At 41.1% G+C, this 20,764-nt stretch overlaps 2 protein-coding genes across 2 annotated transcripts; one reads left to right on the top strand and one right to left on the bottom strand.

The window, feature by feature from the left end:
• Positions 1 to 401: 401 nt before the first annotated feature.
• Positions 402 to 4,528, bottom strand: LOC125075578. The gene is made up of 2 exons (XM_047687286.1): positions 3,777 to 4,528; positions 402 to 423 (listed from the first exon to the last, which is right to left on the bottom strand). Exons 1-2 carry the CDS (start codon positions 4,412 to 4,414, stop codon positions 402 to 404), a joined length of 660 nt encoding a protein of 219 aa, XP_047543242.1. The 5' UTR covers positions 4,415 to 4,528.
• Positions 4,529 to 13,035: 8,507 nt separating this feature from the next.
• Positions 13,036 to 14,155, top strand: LOC125075577. Its single transcript, XM_047687285.1, has 3 exons — positions 13,036 to 13,099; positions 13,242 to 13,421; positions 13,533 to 14,155. The coding sequence occupies exons 1-3, from the start codon at positions 13,036 to 13,038 to the stop codon at positions 14,153 to 14,155; spliced, it is 867 nt and encodes a 288-aa protein (XP_047543241.1).
• Positions 14,156 to 20,764: the final 6,609 nt, after the last annotated feature.

Raw genomic sequence — 20,764 nt, 5'->3', positions numbered from 1 at the left:
GATATTCCATTTGGGATTTTATCTCATCCTAAATGCGTATTTTCTGAATTGCACTGGTGACTCGTGCATATGTAAGCTTTTAAGCCAACGTTTCCTATGTCCGTGACCAAGGTACTAAAACTTTAATTGAGGAAATTGACGAGTTAAATTCTCTTTTAGGAAACCCCTCTGAACATGTACAACCCCGATCAACATCTTCGACCGACACCGTAAATACTGACCAAGAAAATCCCATATTAAATATACCAATTACAGACGACCCTCTCAATAAATTTAGCAGGCAAATATGTTTTCTTTCATGCATTCATTTTACAGTTGTTAGTGACGTTAAGCGAAAACCCAAGGTAACTAAGCCATTTGACAACCATACACGAATATCCATACAAGTATTAGAGTCTAACCTAGAAGAAGACGTTGTTAACGCTATAAAAGAATATGTTAATCCAAAAATAAAAACCGGTATTCTCATAAATCCACCCCTCGCAATGTATTCAATAATCCCCATAATACAAAATAAATTTAAGAATTCATCTATGAATCTTGTTTTAGCAAAATTTTAAATTGAAAATATAAGGGATTATTTACAACAGCAGGAGATCATTTAGCATTATCATAACGGAAAAACGAACCACCGCGGTATAAATGAATGCTACCTAGCCCTGTCTAGGAAATATTATTGGCCTAGAATGAAAGAACTTATAACGAAATTCATTGCCGAATGCACAATATGCGGCTAAGCTAAATACGATAGAAATCCAATAAGACCACAATTTAATATCGTACCTCCAGCCAATAAGCCATTTGAGATTATTCATGTAGATTTATTCACAGTTCATTATGAAAAATATATAACTTTCGTAGATGTTTTTACGAAATATGGCCAAGCATATCATTTAAGGGACGGAACAGCTGTTAGCATTTTACAAGCCGTATTAAAATTTTGTACCCATCATGGTGTACCCCTTTCAATAATAACCGACACGGAACTGAATTTACTAATCGGTTATTTTCAGAATTCACAAGATTACATAAAATCAACCATCACAGAATATTAGCTCATTTCCCAAACGATAACGGTAACATTGAACGCTTTCACTCGACAATTATAGAACATCTCCGAATTTTAAAGCTACAACGTACCGATGAACCTATTATTAATCTTATGCCATACGCCATTTTAGCTTACAATAGTTCTACACAGAGTTTTACCAGATGTAGGCTTTGACTTGTTAAACGGTCACTTCGACCCTAGAGACTGTTCTGATATGGATATCACCCAACATTTATTACAACCATACGTAATTAATCACAAAGAAAGTATGCAAAAGATCTATGAAATTATTAATAGTACTTCCCTTGAGAACCGCACTGCTTTAATAAATAATAGAAATAGGAATCGTGAACCAGACGTTGAATATACACCCCAACAACAAGTCTTTATTAGAAACCCCCTTGCTAATCGCCAGAAAACCGCACCCCGTTATATTCAGGATAAGTCTCGACTGAACTGGTTGGACTGGTTCCAGGCTGGTACTAGTACTGCTAACCACCACGGTAATCCACGTGACGAGCCTTCCTACAATATATTGACCTAGACTGTATAGAAGACAAACTAGAACTTTTAATCACTCAATTAAGTAACCTTCAGACCCTTCTTAGTAACGAAACATATTTACTTTATAAGCTTCAAATAAACTATCTTACTGAAAAGCTTTTAAAAGTTTCAGATCGAGCTAAAAGAGGTCTTGTAAACGGCTTGGGTTCTTTTATAAAAATTATAACAGGCAATCTAGATTATAAGGATGCATTGCATTATAACAATGCAATAAAATTATTAGAGAATAATGAAAATAAAATAGTATCCGAGTTTAATAATCACGTTAGTTTAAGTAAGGAATGGATGTCGAAACAAAGTGAAGTACTAAAGGCTTTGTCAGACAGGACGCGTACTTAGCGCGGGTCAGAGCGTTAACTTGACGCCGCGCTATGACGCTAAGATGAGTTGTACTACCATCGTAGAATACCGTCAAACAGAGCACAGGCGCTAGCAGTAGCTCTGTCGCGGCGTTTGCACACTTTAACGTCGGGTGTTATTTTTTTAAATTTAATTTTAGCGTCGGAGTGAATAGGTGTAAAATAATAATAATAAAATACTGCATAATGACCGAAAATTTGATAGAATTAGTTAGAAAATATCCATGCTCATATAATACGAAGGATATTTCGTATAAAGATATAAATTAATGAAACTGGTAAGTCTATGTTCCTGACCAATACATATCCATAATAATGGCAGCGAAAAAGACAGGGAAACCATTTTTGGTGAGAGATGAACTACAGCGATTTCGTCGATTTTAAGGCCTTGACAGATAATATAAACAATTGGCAATTTTTTTTTTTTTTTATGGTATAGGGGGCAAACGAGCAGGAGGCTCACCTGATGGAAAGCGACTACAACCGCCCATGGACATCTGCAACACCAGGGGGGTTACAGGTGCGTTGCCGGTCTTTAAGAAATAAGTACGCTCTTTTCTTGAAGGTTCCCAAGTCATATCGGTTCGGAAAAACCGCCGGCGAAAGCTGGTTCCACAGAGTGGTTGTGCGAGGCAGAAAATGCCTTAAAAATCGCGCTGTTGTGGATTTACGGACATCTAAGTGGTGTGGGTGAAATTTAGAATTTTGTCAAGATGTCCGAAGATGGAATTCAGCTGCCGGGATTAATCCAAACAATTCGTCGGAACACTCCCCGTGGAAAATTCGGTAGAAGATGCAGAGTGATCCAACATCTCTACGCAACGCCAAAGGATCGAGCAGATTAGAAAGGGCCTGATCGTCGATAATTCACGGTGAGGGTGGTAGGGGTTGCCTTATGATGCCTGCTCCGCTTGCCCCAAACAGTGGCGAGCGCAAAATTGCCCCCCCCCCCAGAATTCGGAGGGCAGCCTAGGCATCCCTTTTTTTTTTTTTTTCGCTGGAAAAACGCGTTACGCGTTTCCCCCACGTGGAAGTGGGGGGGTATGTGGGACTCGCCGGTGCCCAAGATGTTAGCGGCACACCGGAATACCCACTAAAAAACCAGCGGTACCCTCTCCGTCTCATCGGTAGGCGCCACGGGATCGCTTTCGCATACTACCGTGACGCCCTGACGGTCGGCCCACCTATGCGGGCCTCCAATTCCTAGGGGGGATTCCCGGGGTACTGAGAACCCTCCTAGCTCCTGTGGCGCCTATTGAGGCGGGGGGAGAAGGTGCGCGTAGCGTTGTTTCCTCCTCCCCGGTCTTCTTCGGCGGATCGGGTCTGCAGCAGCGTCCACCTCCCGCTCCCGTTCCGCTGCCTCCTTCTGCGACATAACGTTTTCGCAGAAGGAGCGCATTTCTGACCAGCACGCCTCGCTACCGAGCATTGCGTTGATGACGCTCGGCAGCGAGAGGTCTCCGCCCAAAGACGCCACCAGGGAATGCCTCTGGGGCCCCCACGCAGCACACTCAGTCAGGGTGTGGTACGCCGTGTCCACTGACGCGCCACACTGATGGCAGGAGGGTGATACCTCCCGCCGCGCTATCCCGTGCAGGTACTTACCGAAGCATCCGTGCCCGGTAAGTACCTGCGTCATCCTGAACGTGAGCGTGCCACGCTTTCTCTTGACCCAGCGACTCAAGTGGGGACGAACCGCCTCCACTGTCGCCAGGCCTGCCGTGGGTGACCCCAGATCCTCCTCCCATCGGGCGATCAGGGCTTGCTGGGCTATGGCCCTGATCCGCCCGACCTCCGCCAACCCTGGACGGTCGCCGCCGTTCCTCGCCTCCGCCCGGTACCGGTACACCTCTGCGAGCACCTCCGCTTGGAGTTCCCAAGGTGGATCACCCGCGAGAAGTGTCGCCGCAGTCCATGACACCGTACGGTACCCTCTTATACCTCTCACTGCTATGACCCTCTGCGGTTTCCGCAAGAGAGCCCGATTGCCAGCGGTGAGGGCGTCTATCCAAATCGGGGCACCGTACAGCGCCATTGACCTCACTACACCGGCATATAGTCGCCGACATAGCGATCCCGGCCCTCCCACATTTGGTAGGAGGCGTCCCAGGGCGGCAGCGGCGTTGATGAGCTTCGGCCCGAGTTGAGCGAAATGCTGCCTGAAGCTCCATCGTCCGTCCAGGATCAGGCCCAGGTACTTCATCTGGGCCTGCACCTTGATCACCGTCCCCTGGACGGTGATACTTGCCCCTCGAGGGGGTCCCCTTCGTGGACCGTGGAAAAGGAGAGCCTCCGTTTTCGAAATGGAGACCCTCAGGCCCAGCGCTTCCATCCGGTCCACGGTGAGAGCAGTTCCGACTTCAGCCAAGCGGGCTGCGTCCCCAAAATCTCGCCCTGTCGCCGTGATGAGGGTGTCGTCCGCGTAACAGAGCACCCCCATCCCGGGAAGGACGGGAGCTCTCAAGAGCCAATCGAAACTAACGTTCCACAGGATTGGGCCGAGAACCGACCCCTGTGGAACGCCGCAGCCTACCCGATGCCGGACTAGCTCCCCATTGACCCCCACCCAGAGGACCTCCCGGTCCTGGAGGTACGCTTCCAACAGTCTCCTCAGATAGGTCGGCACCCCGTGGTATAGAAGTGCCTCCCTGATCGTCTCGAATGGAAGACTGTTAAAGGCGTTCGTCACATCGAGTGACACCGCCAGGACGACTTGCCCCCGGGCCACCGCTTCTGTCGTCCGAGTCTTCAGGGCGTCCAGGGCGTCGACTGTTGATCGGCCTGCCCTGAACCCATACTGGGCCTCTGAAAGACCCGGACCGACCTCCTCAAGGTGCTGAACAAGACGGGCTGCGAGGACCTTTTCGAAAAGTTTGGCCGTCTCGTTCAGCAGCACTATTGGCCTGTACGCCGAAGGGGAATTCATCGGCCGACCTTCCTTCGGCAATAGCACCAACTTCCCCTCCTTCCAAGGCTTCGGAAACTGCCCGCTGCAAAGACATTCGTCGAACAACTCCCGAAGCCTTGCACCTAGGTATTCCAGAGCGTCGCACAAAACACGCCCTGGAACCCCATCTGGACCCGGCGCCGTGTTCTTGGTTTTCAAGTGGCCGAGGGCCATCTCCATCTCCCGCTCCGTGATCAGTGGTGGAGCCACTGCGTCTTCTATCACGGAGCGAGGGGCCATCTGCGGAGGGACGTGCTCGCCTGGATGGGGGAAGAGTTCCCCAACTAGGCGCAGAAGAAGATCCGGCGGCAGCGTCTCCGTGACGGGGGCGCTTTGGTTGCGGAACTTTCCACGCACACCACGGTACGGGCGCCCCCACGGGTCTCGGTTGAGGCCCGCCAGAAGCTCCTCCCTGGCCCTCTCCTTGGCCTTACTTATTGCCAACTGCAGATCTTTTTTCAGTTGACGATAAGCGGCCAGCAACTGTCCCTCCAGTTCCGCGTCGAGGCCGTTGTGTCTTCGACAGCGGACGTAGGCCCTCCGCGCCCGGCAACACGTCGCCCGAAGGTCAGCGATTTCGAGCGACCACCAGTAGACATGCCGGCGCGGAACCTTGCGCCGGGTCCGAGGCATAGCCGCATCGCAGACCTCCTTGAGGGAACTGCTCATGCGACCCGCCAGCTCCTCCGCGTTGGCGCCCTCCCTTCTCCCTGCGGAAACCCACCGCTGCACGATGGCAGCCTCCTTGACCAGCTCTCGATCGACCTGGCCGAGAGACCACCTCGGCAGCGTGGTCGGCACCCTCTGGGGTTCCGCCGGCCTGCGAGAGGTGGAGATCTCAAATCGGATGTAGCGGTGATCCGATAGAGTCTCCACCTCCTCCTCTACTCTCCAGTTCTGCACTCTGTGAGCCACTACAGGGGTAGCGAACGATACGTCCACCACAGAACCCCCCTGTTGGCGCACGCAGGTGTGAACCTGCCCCTTGTTGAGGAGGGACAGATTGGAGAGTAGGGCCCACACTTGTACGGCCCTCCCTCGCGGATTCGTGGCAGGGTTGCCCCAGGCACGCGATTTTGCGTTTAGGTCGCCGAGAAGTATTGTCTGTTTCGACGACTGCCTGGCCACCGCAGATCTGACCGAACCGAGATAGATCTCGAACTCAGCCAAACTTCGGTTCGGGGAGAAGTATGCTCCGATTACCACGTACTCCCCCCACCCCACCACTACGTAGCCTGAGCCCCTCTCAATGAGTGAAAGGGGTGGACCTATTCCGCTTCTCGTGAGGACCGCCACGGTGCCGTCCACGTCCCCTAACCAATGAGTTAAGGGCGGAACGTAATAGGGCTCGCAGGCCACAGCCAGGTTGATCCCCCACTCCACCATGGACTGCAGCAGTAGGTCCTGAGCCCCGGCGCAGTGGTTGAGATTCGTCTGAAGGAAGCTGAAGTCTACGCTCATACTGACATTGCAGCTTCCTCCTCGGCCTGGCGCCGTCCCACGTTGGCGGTGGTCTGGTTATCTCGGACCACCTTACCTTTCGTGATGGGGGGGTTACACTCCCTCGACCCCATCACGTGCCCGGAGAGCTTGCCGGCGTCTGAGCACACTGCGCACCGCAGCTTCCCGGTACATGCAGCCGATTTGTGGCCATCAACGCCGCACCGGTAGCAAAGGCCTCCTCGTTCCGCACTGAATGGGCAGAGCGCCTTTGTATGACCAAGGCCCATGCACTTATAGCAGCGCAGAGGGCGCTGTTCCAGCACGTACACCCTGGCCGAGCTCCACCCAACCAAGAGACGACCGGCATCAGACAGCTTCTTCGCCACAGCTATCGGACAGGACACAAAGACCATACCCATATAACCGGGCCCGCGTGAAATATCTCCACACCTTAACATTTCAGCGGGGCAACTCCCCTCAGCCTAGGCATCCCTGCTCAGGCTGTGTACGTCCTGACCATGGATGCCCAGAGAGGGATTCTCCACCGCAGTCGCTGATGGTACCCTCCTGGGGTAATAAAACCAAATTCTGCACAACCATTATGTTTTGGGGGGGAGGGGGATCGGGCCTCCGGGACTCTCACATACCGGACGAAACGCAGTAGCATAGCTACCACTTCACGCCGATTTTAAGTGAGAGAGTGGTACTTCCCCGGGCGTGCCGGCCCATTCGGCTGCAACCCGAAGGTATGCAGTGTGGCACTACCACTTACGAATTAAAACGGTTATACACGGTATGGATTTAAAATTAGGCCGAAACTCCCACGAATATGCCTAAATTGCGGATGAAAACCGTATGTGCGCAGCCGACAAAAAATCTGCGAGCGAGACTCGCGAAGCCAGAGCCCGTCATCGACAGGAGCAAAAGGATGCCCAGGCCCAGGAATCGATGATTTACTGTAAGTTACAAAAACATATTTTTTTCCAGTGATAGCTATAAAGCTTAAAATATTAGATCAAGTAAAACACACCCGTACTTTTGCACTGCTTTATTACGACTAATTCTATACAATACATTTTTAACATAAATAGACCGAACATGCCGCCCACCAAAGGACAATAGTCCTTTAAGTTACTTAAGTAAAAAAGTAAAATAAAAAGTATGTTTACTTTTGTTGTACTTAAATATAAAGTTGTTGGAGTCTCCTTTTAAGCATATGAAAAGCCTGTGCCAGGAAACTCTGCTCTTCCATATCACGAATTAGTTACAAGTATACAAGATATTTAAAGTACAACAATAATAAAGAAACAATATAAAAAAGTAATAATAAGAGAAGTAATTACCAAAAAGGAAGCAAATGTGGGATTAAAATGTGTATGCATGCGTGCGCGTGCGCATGTGTGTGTGTGTGTGTTTGTTTGTTTTATGTGTATGTTGGTGTGAGTAGGATATGAATGCTAGTTCCTATATTCTAAAAAAATTTCCGTTTCTTGAAAACTTAAAGATTTTATCCATTTTATTATTTTAATTTTACACTCTTTACAAGTTTTTGAATATATATCAACGTATTTATTTATTTTATCATATAAATAGGTAGATCTATTATCATACTGAATACTAGCGAAGACTGTTTTAGTAGCAGGGATAGATATAACATTATATGCTATACCAGGCCCGTCGCTAGCTGTTTCGTCGCCCGCGTGCAATACCGATTATGCCGCCCTTGTTGTTTTTTTCGCTGGTAAAACTCGTAACGCGTTTCTCGCACATGATGTGGGGAGTATGTGGGCCTCGCCGGCGCTGAAGGCGCCGGAATACTCACTGTAAAACCAACGGTACCCACTCCATCTTTTCGAGGGACGTCACGGGATTGCTTGCGCATACCTCACCTCTGCGGGCCTCCACATCCTAGGGGGTTCTCAGGGTACAGAGATCTCAAGCCCCGGCGACACTTATGGCGGGAGGAGAAGACGTCCATAGCAAAGACGCCTTCTTCCCGGTCTTCTTCGGCGAAACGGGTCAGCAGCACTGTTGTCACGCTCCCGCTCCGTGACCTCCATCTGTGCCATAACGATTTCACAGAACGAGACCTTTCCAGATTTCCTTCCAGCAACATTCGCTGTCGATCATAGCGTTTATCATACAATGGCCGCCAGGTAATGACGCTGAGGCCCCTATGCTGCACACTCAATCAGGGTGTGTCAGGCCGAGTTTGCCCGTCCCATTCAGCAGCACAATCGGCCTGTATGCCGAAGAAGAGTTGTGGACGCCCCACCCTCGGCAACAGGACCAACTTTCCCTCTTTCCAAGGCTTCGGGAACTGTCCACTGTTCCCAAAGCCTCCTTTCTAGGTGTTTCAGGGCATCACGCAGAACACGTCTTAGATCTCCGTCTGAACCTGTAGTTCTGGCCCTCAATCGATCCAGGGTCATCTCCATCTCTTACTCCGTGATATGTGGTGGAGCAACATTGTTAACCGGCACGGAGCGAATGGCCATATTTGATGGGGCATGCGCACATGCTGAGTGAGGAAATAGTTCCTCGACCAGTCGCAGGAGGAGATCTGGCGGTAGCGATTCCGTAACAGGAGCTCCGTGTGTCCAGAGCTTCCCTTGCAAACCACGATAGGTACGTGCCCCCAAGGATCCCTGTTTAGGCCCATTAGAAGCTACTCTTTTGCTCTCTGTTTGTGGCCCACAGCTGTCCCTTTAAGTTTGCGTTGAGGCCGCTTCGCCTGCGACAGCGAACGTATGCCCTCCGCGCCCGGTTTGATATACGTTTATTGAGTAACGATATATCGTAGATTAAAGACTTGTGTTTTTTTAGAACAGTATGCACAATATATAATTTCCGTACAGTTAACAAACCACTTTCTTCATAGTCTTTCAGTACTAAACCGTTGTTTTTTAAAGAACATTACTTTAATCAATGCTCTTTGAGCTCGTTCAATTTCCATGAAACGTGTTTTACGTGCACCTCCCCAAATAGGTAAGCAGTATGTTATTATGGATTGCACCAAAGCTATATAAATTTGATTTAAAAGATTGTTTGAGGAGTCATTTACAGTATTATTGGTTGCAATATGTCTCAGTGATTTGAACATCCACGTGAACTTCCTAATGCGTGCCGCAACATGTTCAATTTGCGGGTACCATGACAAGTTCTGGTCGACCATTATTCCCAAGTATTTTATTTGACTCACTTTATTTATTAATGGACAATTGCAGTTTTTACCTCTTACTTCATTACAATTATGAATTTTTATACGAAAATTTGTTTTGTGTTGTGAACTATTTTTTATACTGAAAGTGATAAAGTTAGTTTTATGAGTATTTAATGTTAGAAAATTTAGTTTTAGCCAAATTGCAACTTGAGTCATACCTTCTTCAGTGCTCTTTCTAACAGCGTCCCACGAATGACCAGAGAAAACAATAGCAGTGTCATCTGCGTAAGAAATTATTTTTGCATTTTTAATAGTCATAGTACATAGATCGTTCAGATAAATTAAAAAGAGAGTGGGACCCAAAACACTTCCTTGCGGAACGCCGTAAGATACATGAGCCTCGCCACTACAGTTAAGTTGATCTAGTTTAGTCTTTTGAATTCTATTAGAAAGGTAGTCTTTAAATATTGTGTGGGGTGGTCCCCTTATTCCTATTTTTTCTAATTTATGTAGAAGGACAGGGATAGAGATTGTATCAAAAGCTTTTTTTATGTCGATAAAGACAGAAAGACATTTTTTTCCTTTATCGAGATTTTCTGAAACTAACGAAACTAAAGATGAAACAGCGTCTTGTGTCGAGACATTCTGCTGGAAACCAAACTGACAAGGATAAATTATTTTAAAAGCCCGTAAGTAACTCAATAGCCTAACATTCAACATTTTCTCTATTACTTTTGACAATACTGGTAGAACTGAAATTGGCCTGTAATTGTTTATATCGTCTCTATCCCCGCCCTTGTACACGGGAGTAATTATAGACTTTTTTAATGAATTTGGGAATATTCCCGTTTTGAAACATAAATTGACCACGTGAGTAATAACTAAGATAATTTTGTTTTTTACATATTTAAAATAACTTGAAGAAATGTTATCCCAACCAGGAGCACTATTTAATTTCAGATTTTTAATTATGGTATCTACTTCTTTATGGTCAGTATTCAATAAAACAAGAGATTGAGATTGACTAGGTAGACTCTGTAGGTAGTGATTCAAGTCATTTTGAGTTACAGTTGGTTCAATTTCCCGGGCAAGATGTTTACCAATATTTGAGAAATGATTATTTATATAGTTAGCAGATTCAAGTGGGTAAGGCTTTAGGTATTTAAGTTCGAAGTTGGGTCGTCTTGATTTAGTGGAATAAGTTATTGTTTTTATATTGTGCCAGAGTAATTTATTATTCTTTAAAGATCCCAAATTGTCGTTCATATTTTCTTTTTAATTTCTTTATAAGATTGTTACAGTGATTTCTGTATCGTGTGTATGAGATTTTTTTAATTTCATTATAAGGGTCGTTACGTAATTGTTTTTGAAGTTTATTTCGAGCCCTAATGCATCTAAGTATTCCTTCTGTAATCCAGGGTTTCATAATGCGATTGTTTTTTGTACGTTTTATTATTTTTGTGTTGCAGTTAAATGAATCCATTAGTTGTTGTAAAAGATAATCAGTAATTTTGTTTGGATCATTACTTAATAGTAATCGTTCTAGATGTTTTTCTTGTAGATATTTTAGAGCTCCTTCAAAGTCAATAATAGTTTTTGTTTTTTGTGCGTCATGCCTGGTTTTATTTTTGTAGATACATAGTAAGACAGTGTAATGATCCGTAACAGACGTCTTTAATACAGCTACGAAAGAAGAGCTTTTAGCCCTTCTTATTTTTAACATAAAATGGTCAAGGCAACTTTCATTTCTTGTAGGCATGACGTGACCTGGTGAAATACCATGGGCTGATAGCGCATCTAGATAATTTATCCTATTGTGACGTTCGTACGACTGTTCAGTAGGTTTCGGTATCAGATTAATATTAATATCTCCAGTTATGATTATGTGTTTTTGTGAATTTAAAGTGTAAAGGTGTTCGTTTAGAGAATCAATAAAACTTTCTGCATTACTATTGGACGGAGAGCGATATATACAATATATAATATAATTTAAAATGTCTAATTGTAAACATGAGGCTTGGTTTAATTTTATTTCTTTGACATTATATTGAAGAGTATTTTTTACGAAGACAACAACACCGTCATTCTGATTTAAGTTGTATGTAGTAGCGTGCGATGTGTAGTTATTTAGTGTAGGTATAGCTTTGTCTTGATTTATTCGACATTCTGTCAAAACTATAACATCCGGTGTAAAAGTAAGACTGGATAACGTAAGTACAAAGCTATCGAAATTACAATATATGCTTCTAATATTTTGTGAAATTATAGTAAAGTCGTTTTTATTTATTATATAATGATTATTAAGTTCTGTCTGATTACAGAAAGCAGTACGGGAGATACTTAATTTGTCAATTTCATTTATATTTTGTATTAAGTCATTCATTTTATTATAGTAGAAGAACTGGTTGCAAATTTAAACGAAGTTGTATATCTTAGTAAACTAAAATTATAATCATATATGTAAAGTGTTACTTTATTTTTAATATAATTCCTCTGCTTATCTTTTTTATAGGCATCGCGAATCATATTTGCAATTATAGTTACGAGTGAGAGAACAAAATTCATAAAGCGCGGTCGCCGAGCAGGAAGAATTTCGTACATTGACCTGGTTCTACCTGTCTGAATAAGTTGCATCCCGCTCACACGGTAGCGTCGACCGCGGGCATCAGGAGTTACAAACCTTTTGTGTGCTTACGTAAGGTTTATATTTGTATGCTAGCATTTTTTTGACCTTGAGTCAAGCAAGCCTATAACGCCCACTCGACGCTTTATCGCTTGATCAAAAATCAAAATTTAACGGACGACATTCCATGACGGTTTGCGCTAGTGATCGGTCAATTTGTTCGTAGTGAAATAGTTTCTGCAGACGTTTGTGTTTTGTTTTGTTTTCTTGTTAAATTACTGTTAAGTTATCGTTATTTAATTTTCTTGTTAGTCGGTTCTACGTAGTTAAGTTTTTTTGAAAATGGAACCGGGGCCGTCTACCTCGCGTCCATTCAAAGACTTTGTTTCTCTGCGGAAGAAGCGAAAAATGTCGCACTTTAGTGAAAGTGAGAAGTTGATGATTATCAACGTCTTTAAATACGTAAAATAATCTTGGCCTGCCGATAAATATCCTTCAAAACAGGAGATGAAAGATAAAACGGCCGATATTTTGGGCATTTCGAAATCGGCGGTGTACCGTATTCTAAACGAATACACTAAAACGGAAACTGTCAAGCCAGCTGCAGCACCAAAAAAACGCATGTCAGTTATTGAAAAGATAGATGATTTCGACAAGTCGTGCATTAGAAAAATTGTGCATAGCTTTTATTTAAAAGAAGAGTTACCTACAGCAAAAAAGGTATTACAGGTAGTAAATGCCGATGAATCCCTACCAAGCATGGGCCTGACATCGCTGAAAAAAGTTCTAAAACATTTGAAATTTAAATATGTCAAACGAAGGAGAAATAATGCGTTAATCGATAGAGATGAGATAGCATTGTGGCGTATAAAATATTTGAAAAACATGAAAACTTTTCGAGAGCAAGGACGACCAATATATTACTTGGATGAAACTTGGGTGAATGCAGGTAAGACTATATATTTGATTTACATTTAACCCGCGATTTCATTAGTTTAAAAACTATTCTACATATTTCTTATTTTTTTTAAATTGTATTTATTTTTTCTATTCAATTTAAACATATAATAAAACAAAAAATATATTTTCAGGGCACACTGTCGGCAAAGTGTGGGAAGACACTACAGTGAAGTCACGCAAACAAACCTTTTTAGAGGGTCTGTCGACGGGCGCTAAGAATCCTACGTCTAAAGGCAACCGCTTAATTATTCTGCATATTGGAGGCGAAGAAGGATTCGTGCCGGAATCAGAATTGGTTTTTGAATGCAAAGGTTAGCAATAGGCTTTGCCTACACCTTTATGTAAACGTGTATTATTTTATGCTTTAATGTAGGTTATTATTTGTGGAAATAAACACATTTGCATTTGTATTTAATTTTTAGGTACAGGCGATTATCACGAATCAATGAACGCCGCCAAATTCGAAAATTGGTTCAAAGAAATGTTGCCAAGACTTGAGCCGAACGCGGTGGTTGTGATAGATAATGCGAGCTACCACTCAAGGCGAAAGGAGAAAACCCCCGTCACAAGTTGGAATAAAACAAATATTCAAAAATGGCTCACATCTAAGAAGATCACTTATGAACCAAAAGAAACCAAAGTTCAGTTATTGGAAAAGGTGAAAGGTGTAAAAACAGAGTACCAATCGTACGTTATAGATGAAATGGCGAAAGAAGTTGGTGTGGAGGTATTAAGATTACCTCCATACCACTGTGAGTTGAACCCTATTGAATTGGTGTGGGCAGACGTGAAGGGCTACGTGGCAAGAAATAATACCACATTTAAGATGGTAGACGTAAAAAAACTGCTCCAAGAGGCGTTGAAAAACATTACACCGGAAAAATGGAAAAACTGTATAAGCCACGTAAAAAAGGAGGAAATAAAATTAGGTGGTTTAGACAATAATATCGACAAAACTATTGATTCTTTTATCATCAATGTAACAGGTGAAACGTCGTCTGAGGAAAGCAGCAGTTCTGATACCACGGAATCTGATTCTGATTAATAAATAATAAATATTTATTTTTAAAATGATTTTATTTATTAACATCAAATCTAAAATACCTAATTATATTACCTATTACCAAAAACTGTCATAGAATAGAATACCTATTTCAAATAAAAATATTTATTTGCCACTTTTCCGTTATTCAAGGTAGGTAAATATAAAAATCCTATATTTTTAACTAGTACACGACAAAAAATGTTTGTGACCACTGTCAGTAGGTAAATAGGTCAATGTACGAAATTCTTCCTGCTCGGCGACCGTGCTTTAGTAGGTAATAATTTTTTTGAGTGTAGTGTTATGGTGTGTACATATATAATATTAATTAAATTTTGAATATAATTTATTTGTGTGTAAGATGGTATTTTTGTCGTAAACAATCTTTTAGAACAATATATTTGACATATGTATAAACAAGGAACATCTAAAAATCCTAACATATAAAATTTAAAAAACAAATCAAACTTCAAATATAGATTCAAATAAAAATATGAGAAGACAAGTAACTCTAAATAAAAATATAAGACAACAAAATCTAGTCATTTGTTTGTTGCTATTAATTGTTGTACCTGGGCTTCATTAGTGATATTGACTATGGGCGAGTTATCTAGTTTTCTCACATATACCTTACCATGTGCAGTCCAGCAGAACTTATAACCCTTGGATTTCGATAGGTCCCGTGCAAGATAATAAAGCCGAGACGCACGGGGGGTTAAGTGCTCCGTTAGGAAGATAGGCGTATCTTCCTCAGTACGAAAGCCGAGATGCTTTGCACAGAGCTTGCTTTTATGCTTGATATTGTATTGTTTTCCCATTCTCAACATTTCAGTTTTTAAAATTGTCGAATTTGTTTCAACTATGATAGATGTAGTAGAGGTTTCTTTTTTATTGTGGACTCGATATATGTCTTTAACATCGTGCGTGTTTAAATTGCAACCGACATTAGTCGCAAGACTTGTGACCATGGCTAGTACGTCTTCTTTGGTCTCGTTACTTTTTTTTGGTACATTTTTCAATTCAAAATTATTTTTTCTCTGACTTCTTTGTAGTTCTTCCAATTTATCTTCCAAGAGGTTAATACGCTTTCTATCTTCTTTAGTTTGATTTTCTAGAATATTTATCTGCTTTTTCAATTCTTCGTTTTGTGCCGTTATAAAAGATAACGAACCTTCAATAATGTAGTTACAAAATTATTTCCATTTTATCTTAAACGGAAGTGACATTTCAAAATCTATACAATGAAAGTTAATTTAATAATTTCACCAAACAAACTATTTCATACAAGCATTTTAATTTCACAACATCAATTCGTCATAACAGATTTAACCTTTCAATTATCTGAGTTTGAACTAGTTATATGTACCTAACGTATTGTTATATAGTTTTACTTAACATTTGAGTTTAAATATTTAATTGAAATCCTCCATTTTATTTTGATAAAACATCTTAGCAAAATTGTAAAAAGTGAAAAAGTTCTAAACTAAATAATAAACATATGTATGTGGATTTTATAAAACAAAATAAGCTTATGTATCTACTTAGATTCTATAGGTAAATAACAAAGTTTTGACACCGATCTCTTTAGTACATCACTACCACTTTTAATGCTATACACTCTGGTGATATTGTCAAGTCCAGGATGTTTAGCAACCACACGCCCTAGTGACCATTTACCTGGAGGTAATTGCTCATCCTTCAATAGAACAATATCGCCTATGTCAAACTCTTTTAAGGGTTTTGAGCCATTTGGGACGTTCTTGTAGCCTAGATAAATACTCAGCCTGCCACTGATGCCAAAAGTCTCGTAACTAATTTTTGTGCATATTGCCATCGCGATAAATTACTTAAATTGCAATGACGTAGATCTGGACTCGGTATAGTGACAGGTGCTTCGCCGATTAAAAAATGCCCTGGTGTGAGTATTTTGAAATCAGTATCCGTGGTATCAATTGGTGTTAATGGCCTTGAATTCAAACATGCCTAAATTTGAGTTTAGTTGTCATTTCCTCAAAAGCAAGTCTGGAGTTCAAGATGCGTTTTAAGTGATATTTTACCGACTTGACGCCGGCCTCCCATAAACACCCAAAATTTGAGCTGTATGGCGGGATGAAATGCCACTGTGTTCCCTCAGAAGCCAAAATGTCATACAAAACAATTGGTAATTCAAGCTTAACTTCCTTGAAGGCTTCTAGTAACTGTTTATTGGCTCCAACGAAGTTACGTTCTTGATCACTCCAAATATGAGTGCACCTTCCTCTTCGAGCTACAAATCTGCGAAACGCTCCAATAAAAGACTCAGATGATGTCACCAACCAATTCTAAATGAATGGCTTTCGTGGCCATGCAAATAAATATAGCGATGTAGGCCTTGTTTGACTTCGCTCCTCTACCCTTTGACATTAAGACTTGCAAGGGACCAGCAAAGTCAACTCCAGAATGCAGGAACGGGCGTGCAGGAGTAATGCGCTCCTTAGGTAAATTTCCCATAATTTGAGTCCTTGATGCAGCCTTCTGCCTTGTGCAAATGATACATCTATATATAAATGCCTTTACTGCATTCTTTATACCCAGAATCCAATATTTAGACCTGATATAGCAAAGCATCAATTGAATTCCGCCGTGCATTGTCTTCTTATGAGCGTCTGCGATGATTAAGTAAGCTAAGCGGCATTTGCTATCAAGTATATCAGGATGCTTTGATTCAGCACTTAGATCTGAATTTTGTAGTCTGCCGCCCACCCTGACGACATTGCACTTATCTAGATAAGGATTTAACGTTTTGAGTCTACTAACCTTTTTTACATATTTCTTATTGCTTAATCTGTCTATTTCTTCCTTAAAATATTTCTTCTGGGATATAATGATACATGTATTTACAGATTCTTCTAACTCTTTTAACGTTATAATCTTATCTATATTTCCATGATTTTTCCTATAATTTAAAAACCTTCTACAGTACACTAATACTCTTAAAAGTTCATCTAAAGAATCGAAATCTTCAAATATTGTTATGTTTTCCTTTTCTTCAATTTTTAAATTTATGTGTATTTTCTTTCTTTCCAAATCCTTAGGTATAATATTCAATTTTGCAAAATGTATTTTCTTTTCTCTTAGCCAATCTGGCCCTTTCCACCACAGCTTATTTTTAATTAATTCTGATAATACAAGAACTCTCGAACCAATATCAGCTGGATTCGATGACGATTGTACATGAAACCATTGAGAGTTGCTTAAATTATCCAATATTTCTACTTCACAGTTACTAACAAAAATCTTCCACCTTAGAGGATCTCCACAAAGCCATGACAAAACAACTGATGAATCTGTCCATGCGAAAACCTTATTTTGCGGTAATCGCATCGCTTCCCTGACTTGAGTTAAAAGTCTTGCCAATAATACCGCTCCGCAAAGCTCAAGTCGTGGAATTGAAATCGGTTTCACAGGTGCTACTCTGGTTTTGGATGCTATGATACCGGTTTTAATTTTATTATTACTTTCCACTCTATAATATACAACAGCGCAATAAGCCCTGTTTGAAGCATCGCAAAAACCGTGAAGAGTGATATTATCTAATTCCTTCCTTTCTGTCTTGATCCATCTTTTAACCCTAACCTTATTTAAATTCTCAAATTCTGTTCTTATTTTTAACCATTCTTCTTTAAGTACATCTCCAACATATTCATCCCATCCTAGTCTTTCGATCCAAAGTTTCTGTATTAAAATCTTAGCTGGAACAATCGCTGCACCCAACCACCCAAGGGGATCAAATAGTCGCTGTATATCCGCGAGGATTGTTCTCTTAGTGATAAGATCTGGTTGTTGTGACAATCTAAATTGATACTGAAATGAATCGGTTACCATGTTCCAGGTCAAACCTAAAGTTTTTATTATACATTCATCTTTATTATTCTTCAGATTTTCTTCTTTTGTTCTTATGCTATATAAAAATTCTTGATTGTTCGATGCCCACTTATGTAATGTAAATCCACCTTTACTTAATATATTCGTAAGCCCTTTGACTTCTATAGCTTCTTCAATTGTAAAACCACCGCTCATGCAATCATCTACATAGAAATCTTCTTTGATCGTTCTAGCTACTTCGGGATAATCCTTGCCTTCATCTTCTGCTAGTTGTATTAGTGTTTTAATAGCTAAATAAGGCGCTGAGGCCGTACCAAAAGTGACTCTCAACAAACGGTACTCTTCTCCATCTTCTTCTATATTATTTCTCCATAAAATCCTCTGTAGATCTGCATCTTCTTTCTTTACTAATATCATTCTGTACATTTTTTGAATATCGGTCACGAAGCATATTGGTTTTAAGCGCCACCTCATGACTAGATTTCTGAGATCTTCTTGTAGTTGAGGTCCTATCATTAGTATATCGTTTAATGACTTCCCATTTGAGCTCTTACAAGAAGCGTCAAATACGATTCTGATTTTAGTTGTTTTGCTTTCTTCTTTAATGACCGCGTGATGAGGTAATATATATATAATATATTGCCTTTTTATTTCTTTCTTCTTCTGGAACTCTTTCCATATGTTTTAAGAACAAATATTCGTCAATAATTCTTCTGTAGTCTTCTTTAAGTTGTGGTCTTTTTTCTAATCTTCTTTCTAATAGCTGTAATCTTCTAAGAGCTACATCCTTTATTTCACCTATTTGATCTGCTGATTCTATCAAAGGTAACTTAACAATATATCTCCCATCTGGTGATCTAGTATAATTATTTAAATAAATCTCTTCACACTTCTTTTCAGTTGCCGTAAATTCCCTTCTTCTTGATTCATCAATACACCATAAATTTCTTAACATATTGTCTACCTCTACTTCGATTTTATGATGCATGACTATGATTGTACTTTGAGTTTTGTTATCATAAATGTTTCCGAACAAAATCCAACCTAAACTGGTTTCCTGTGCTGACGGTGATCCTATTTTACCCTTGATTAAATTGTTTTTAATAATTTCCGTGTACACTTCAACCCCAAGTAGTATATCTATTTTACCAGCTGTATAGTACTGGGGATCAGCCAAGTTGAGACCTTCCAAATGTGACCAATGTGACCTTGGCTTGATTGATTGATACGGCAATTTAGTCGTTACATGTGATGATAAAACATATGCCTGAACAGGGAGCCTGAATTCCAAATCGTATCGTGATAATAACTCCAACTGTACCACGTGACTGACTGTTGTTGTTGTTAACCCTACACCTGTCACCGTACAGGATGTATGATGCCTGTGATCCAGGGTCTACCAAAGTCCTTAAAATAATTATTTCCCCCGAACAGTTCCTTACTGGAACGAGTGCAGTTGCCAAGAGCGCCATTTTGGGCCCCGACGATAGGTGTGACACTACTGAAATGTTTGGTACATCGTTATACTCACCTTCTACTTTTGAATGCAAAGAAGATACCCCGGTTGAATTATTCCCCGCTTGTGACCCGGACTTCTCCCTCCTGTCCTCTAAATCATAATTATTTTGATGTAAAAGTGAGTGATGTCGTTTACCACAAATCCTACAAAAACTCTTTTGTTTACAATTATTGACCGAATGATTTGATGATAAACAATTATAACATAGTCGATTATCTTTAACGAACTCCCTTCTTTTGATAATATCTAACTTCCCAAAATCCTTACAAGTATACAAATAGTGATTTTTATTACAAAGACTACAAGTTATATTTTGCACGGCGTTGGCATGAAAAGAACGTTCTCGTGTGGTGCGTATAGTGGATGGTTGCGTTAATAAAACTAATGTTTGAATATTAGATCCGAGAAAATTAATAAAACTTTTAAATGTAGGCAATTCCTTTTGGTATTCAGTACTTACAAATTTTTCCCATTCTTTGTGCGTCTCCAAATTTAATTTCTGTGCGATTAAAAATATTAATATCGGATCCCAATTAATAATAGATATATTTAAATTTTGTAAACCACTTAAACATTCTTGTATGCTATCAACTAAATATTTTAAATGATTTGCAGATTGAGTATTAATTTTTTTAATACCAAATATTTTTTTCAAAATAGCATCGACAATAAGTCTTTTATGTGAATATCTATTTCTTAAAGTCTCATAAGCTACACTGTAATTCTTCTCGATCACTTGAAAGTTTTTAATGGTATTTTTCGCTTCACCAACCACACACGACTTCAAATAATGCAACTTTTGCACGTCACTAAGCCTTTTGTTAATATGGATAAGCGACACAAACACATCCTCAAACGACTGCCACTCCTCATATGCACCCGAGAATGTAGGAAGGTTAATCTTAGGTAGATGAACTTCTGCGTTGATCGACTCAGATGACGCCATCTCCGATGCCTAGTGCTCAGTCTTGCTGGAACTGCTTGCGGAGATGGCGTCCGCTTCCGAGAGAAATGATGCACCGCACTATCCGGCTCGATTATGGACCAAACTATGATAGCTATAAAGCTTAAAATATTAGATCAAGTAAAACACACCCGTACTTCTGCACTGCTTTATTACGACTAATTCTATACAATACATTTTTAACATAAATAGACCGAACATCCAGTTTTATTGTTACCCAAAACTTTTAACGCGTTTTTCTCGGAACTGTGTTTTCAAAGTCGGT

The sequence above is a fragment of the Vanessa atalanta genome, chromosome W, assembly GCF_905147765.1.
Source record: "Vanessa atalanta chromosome W, ilVanAtal1.2, whole genome shotgun sequence".
Lineage (NCBI taxonomy): Eukaryota > Metazoa > Arthropoda > Insecta > Lepidoptera > Nymphalidae > Vanessa > Vanessa atalanta.
This window is presented reverse-complemented; position numbering and strand designations above follow the sequence as displayed.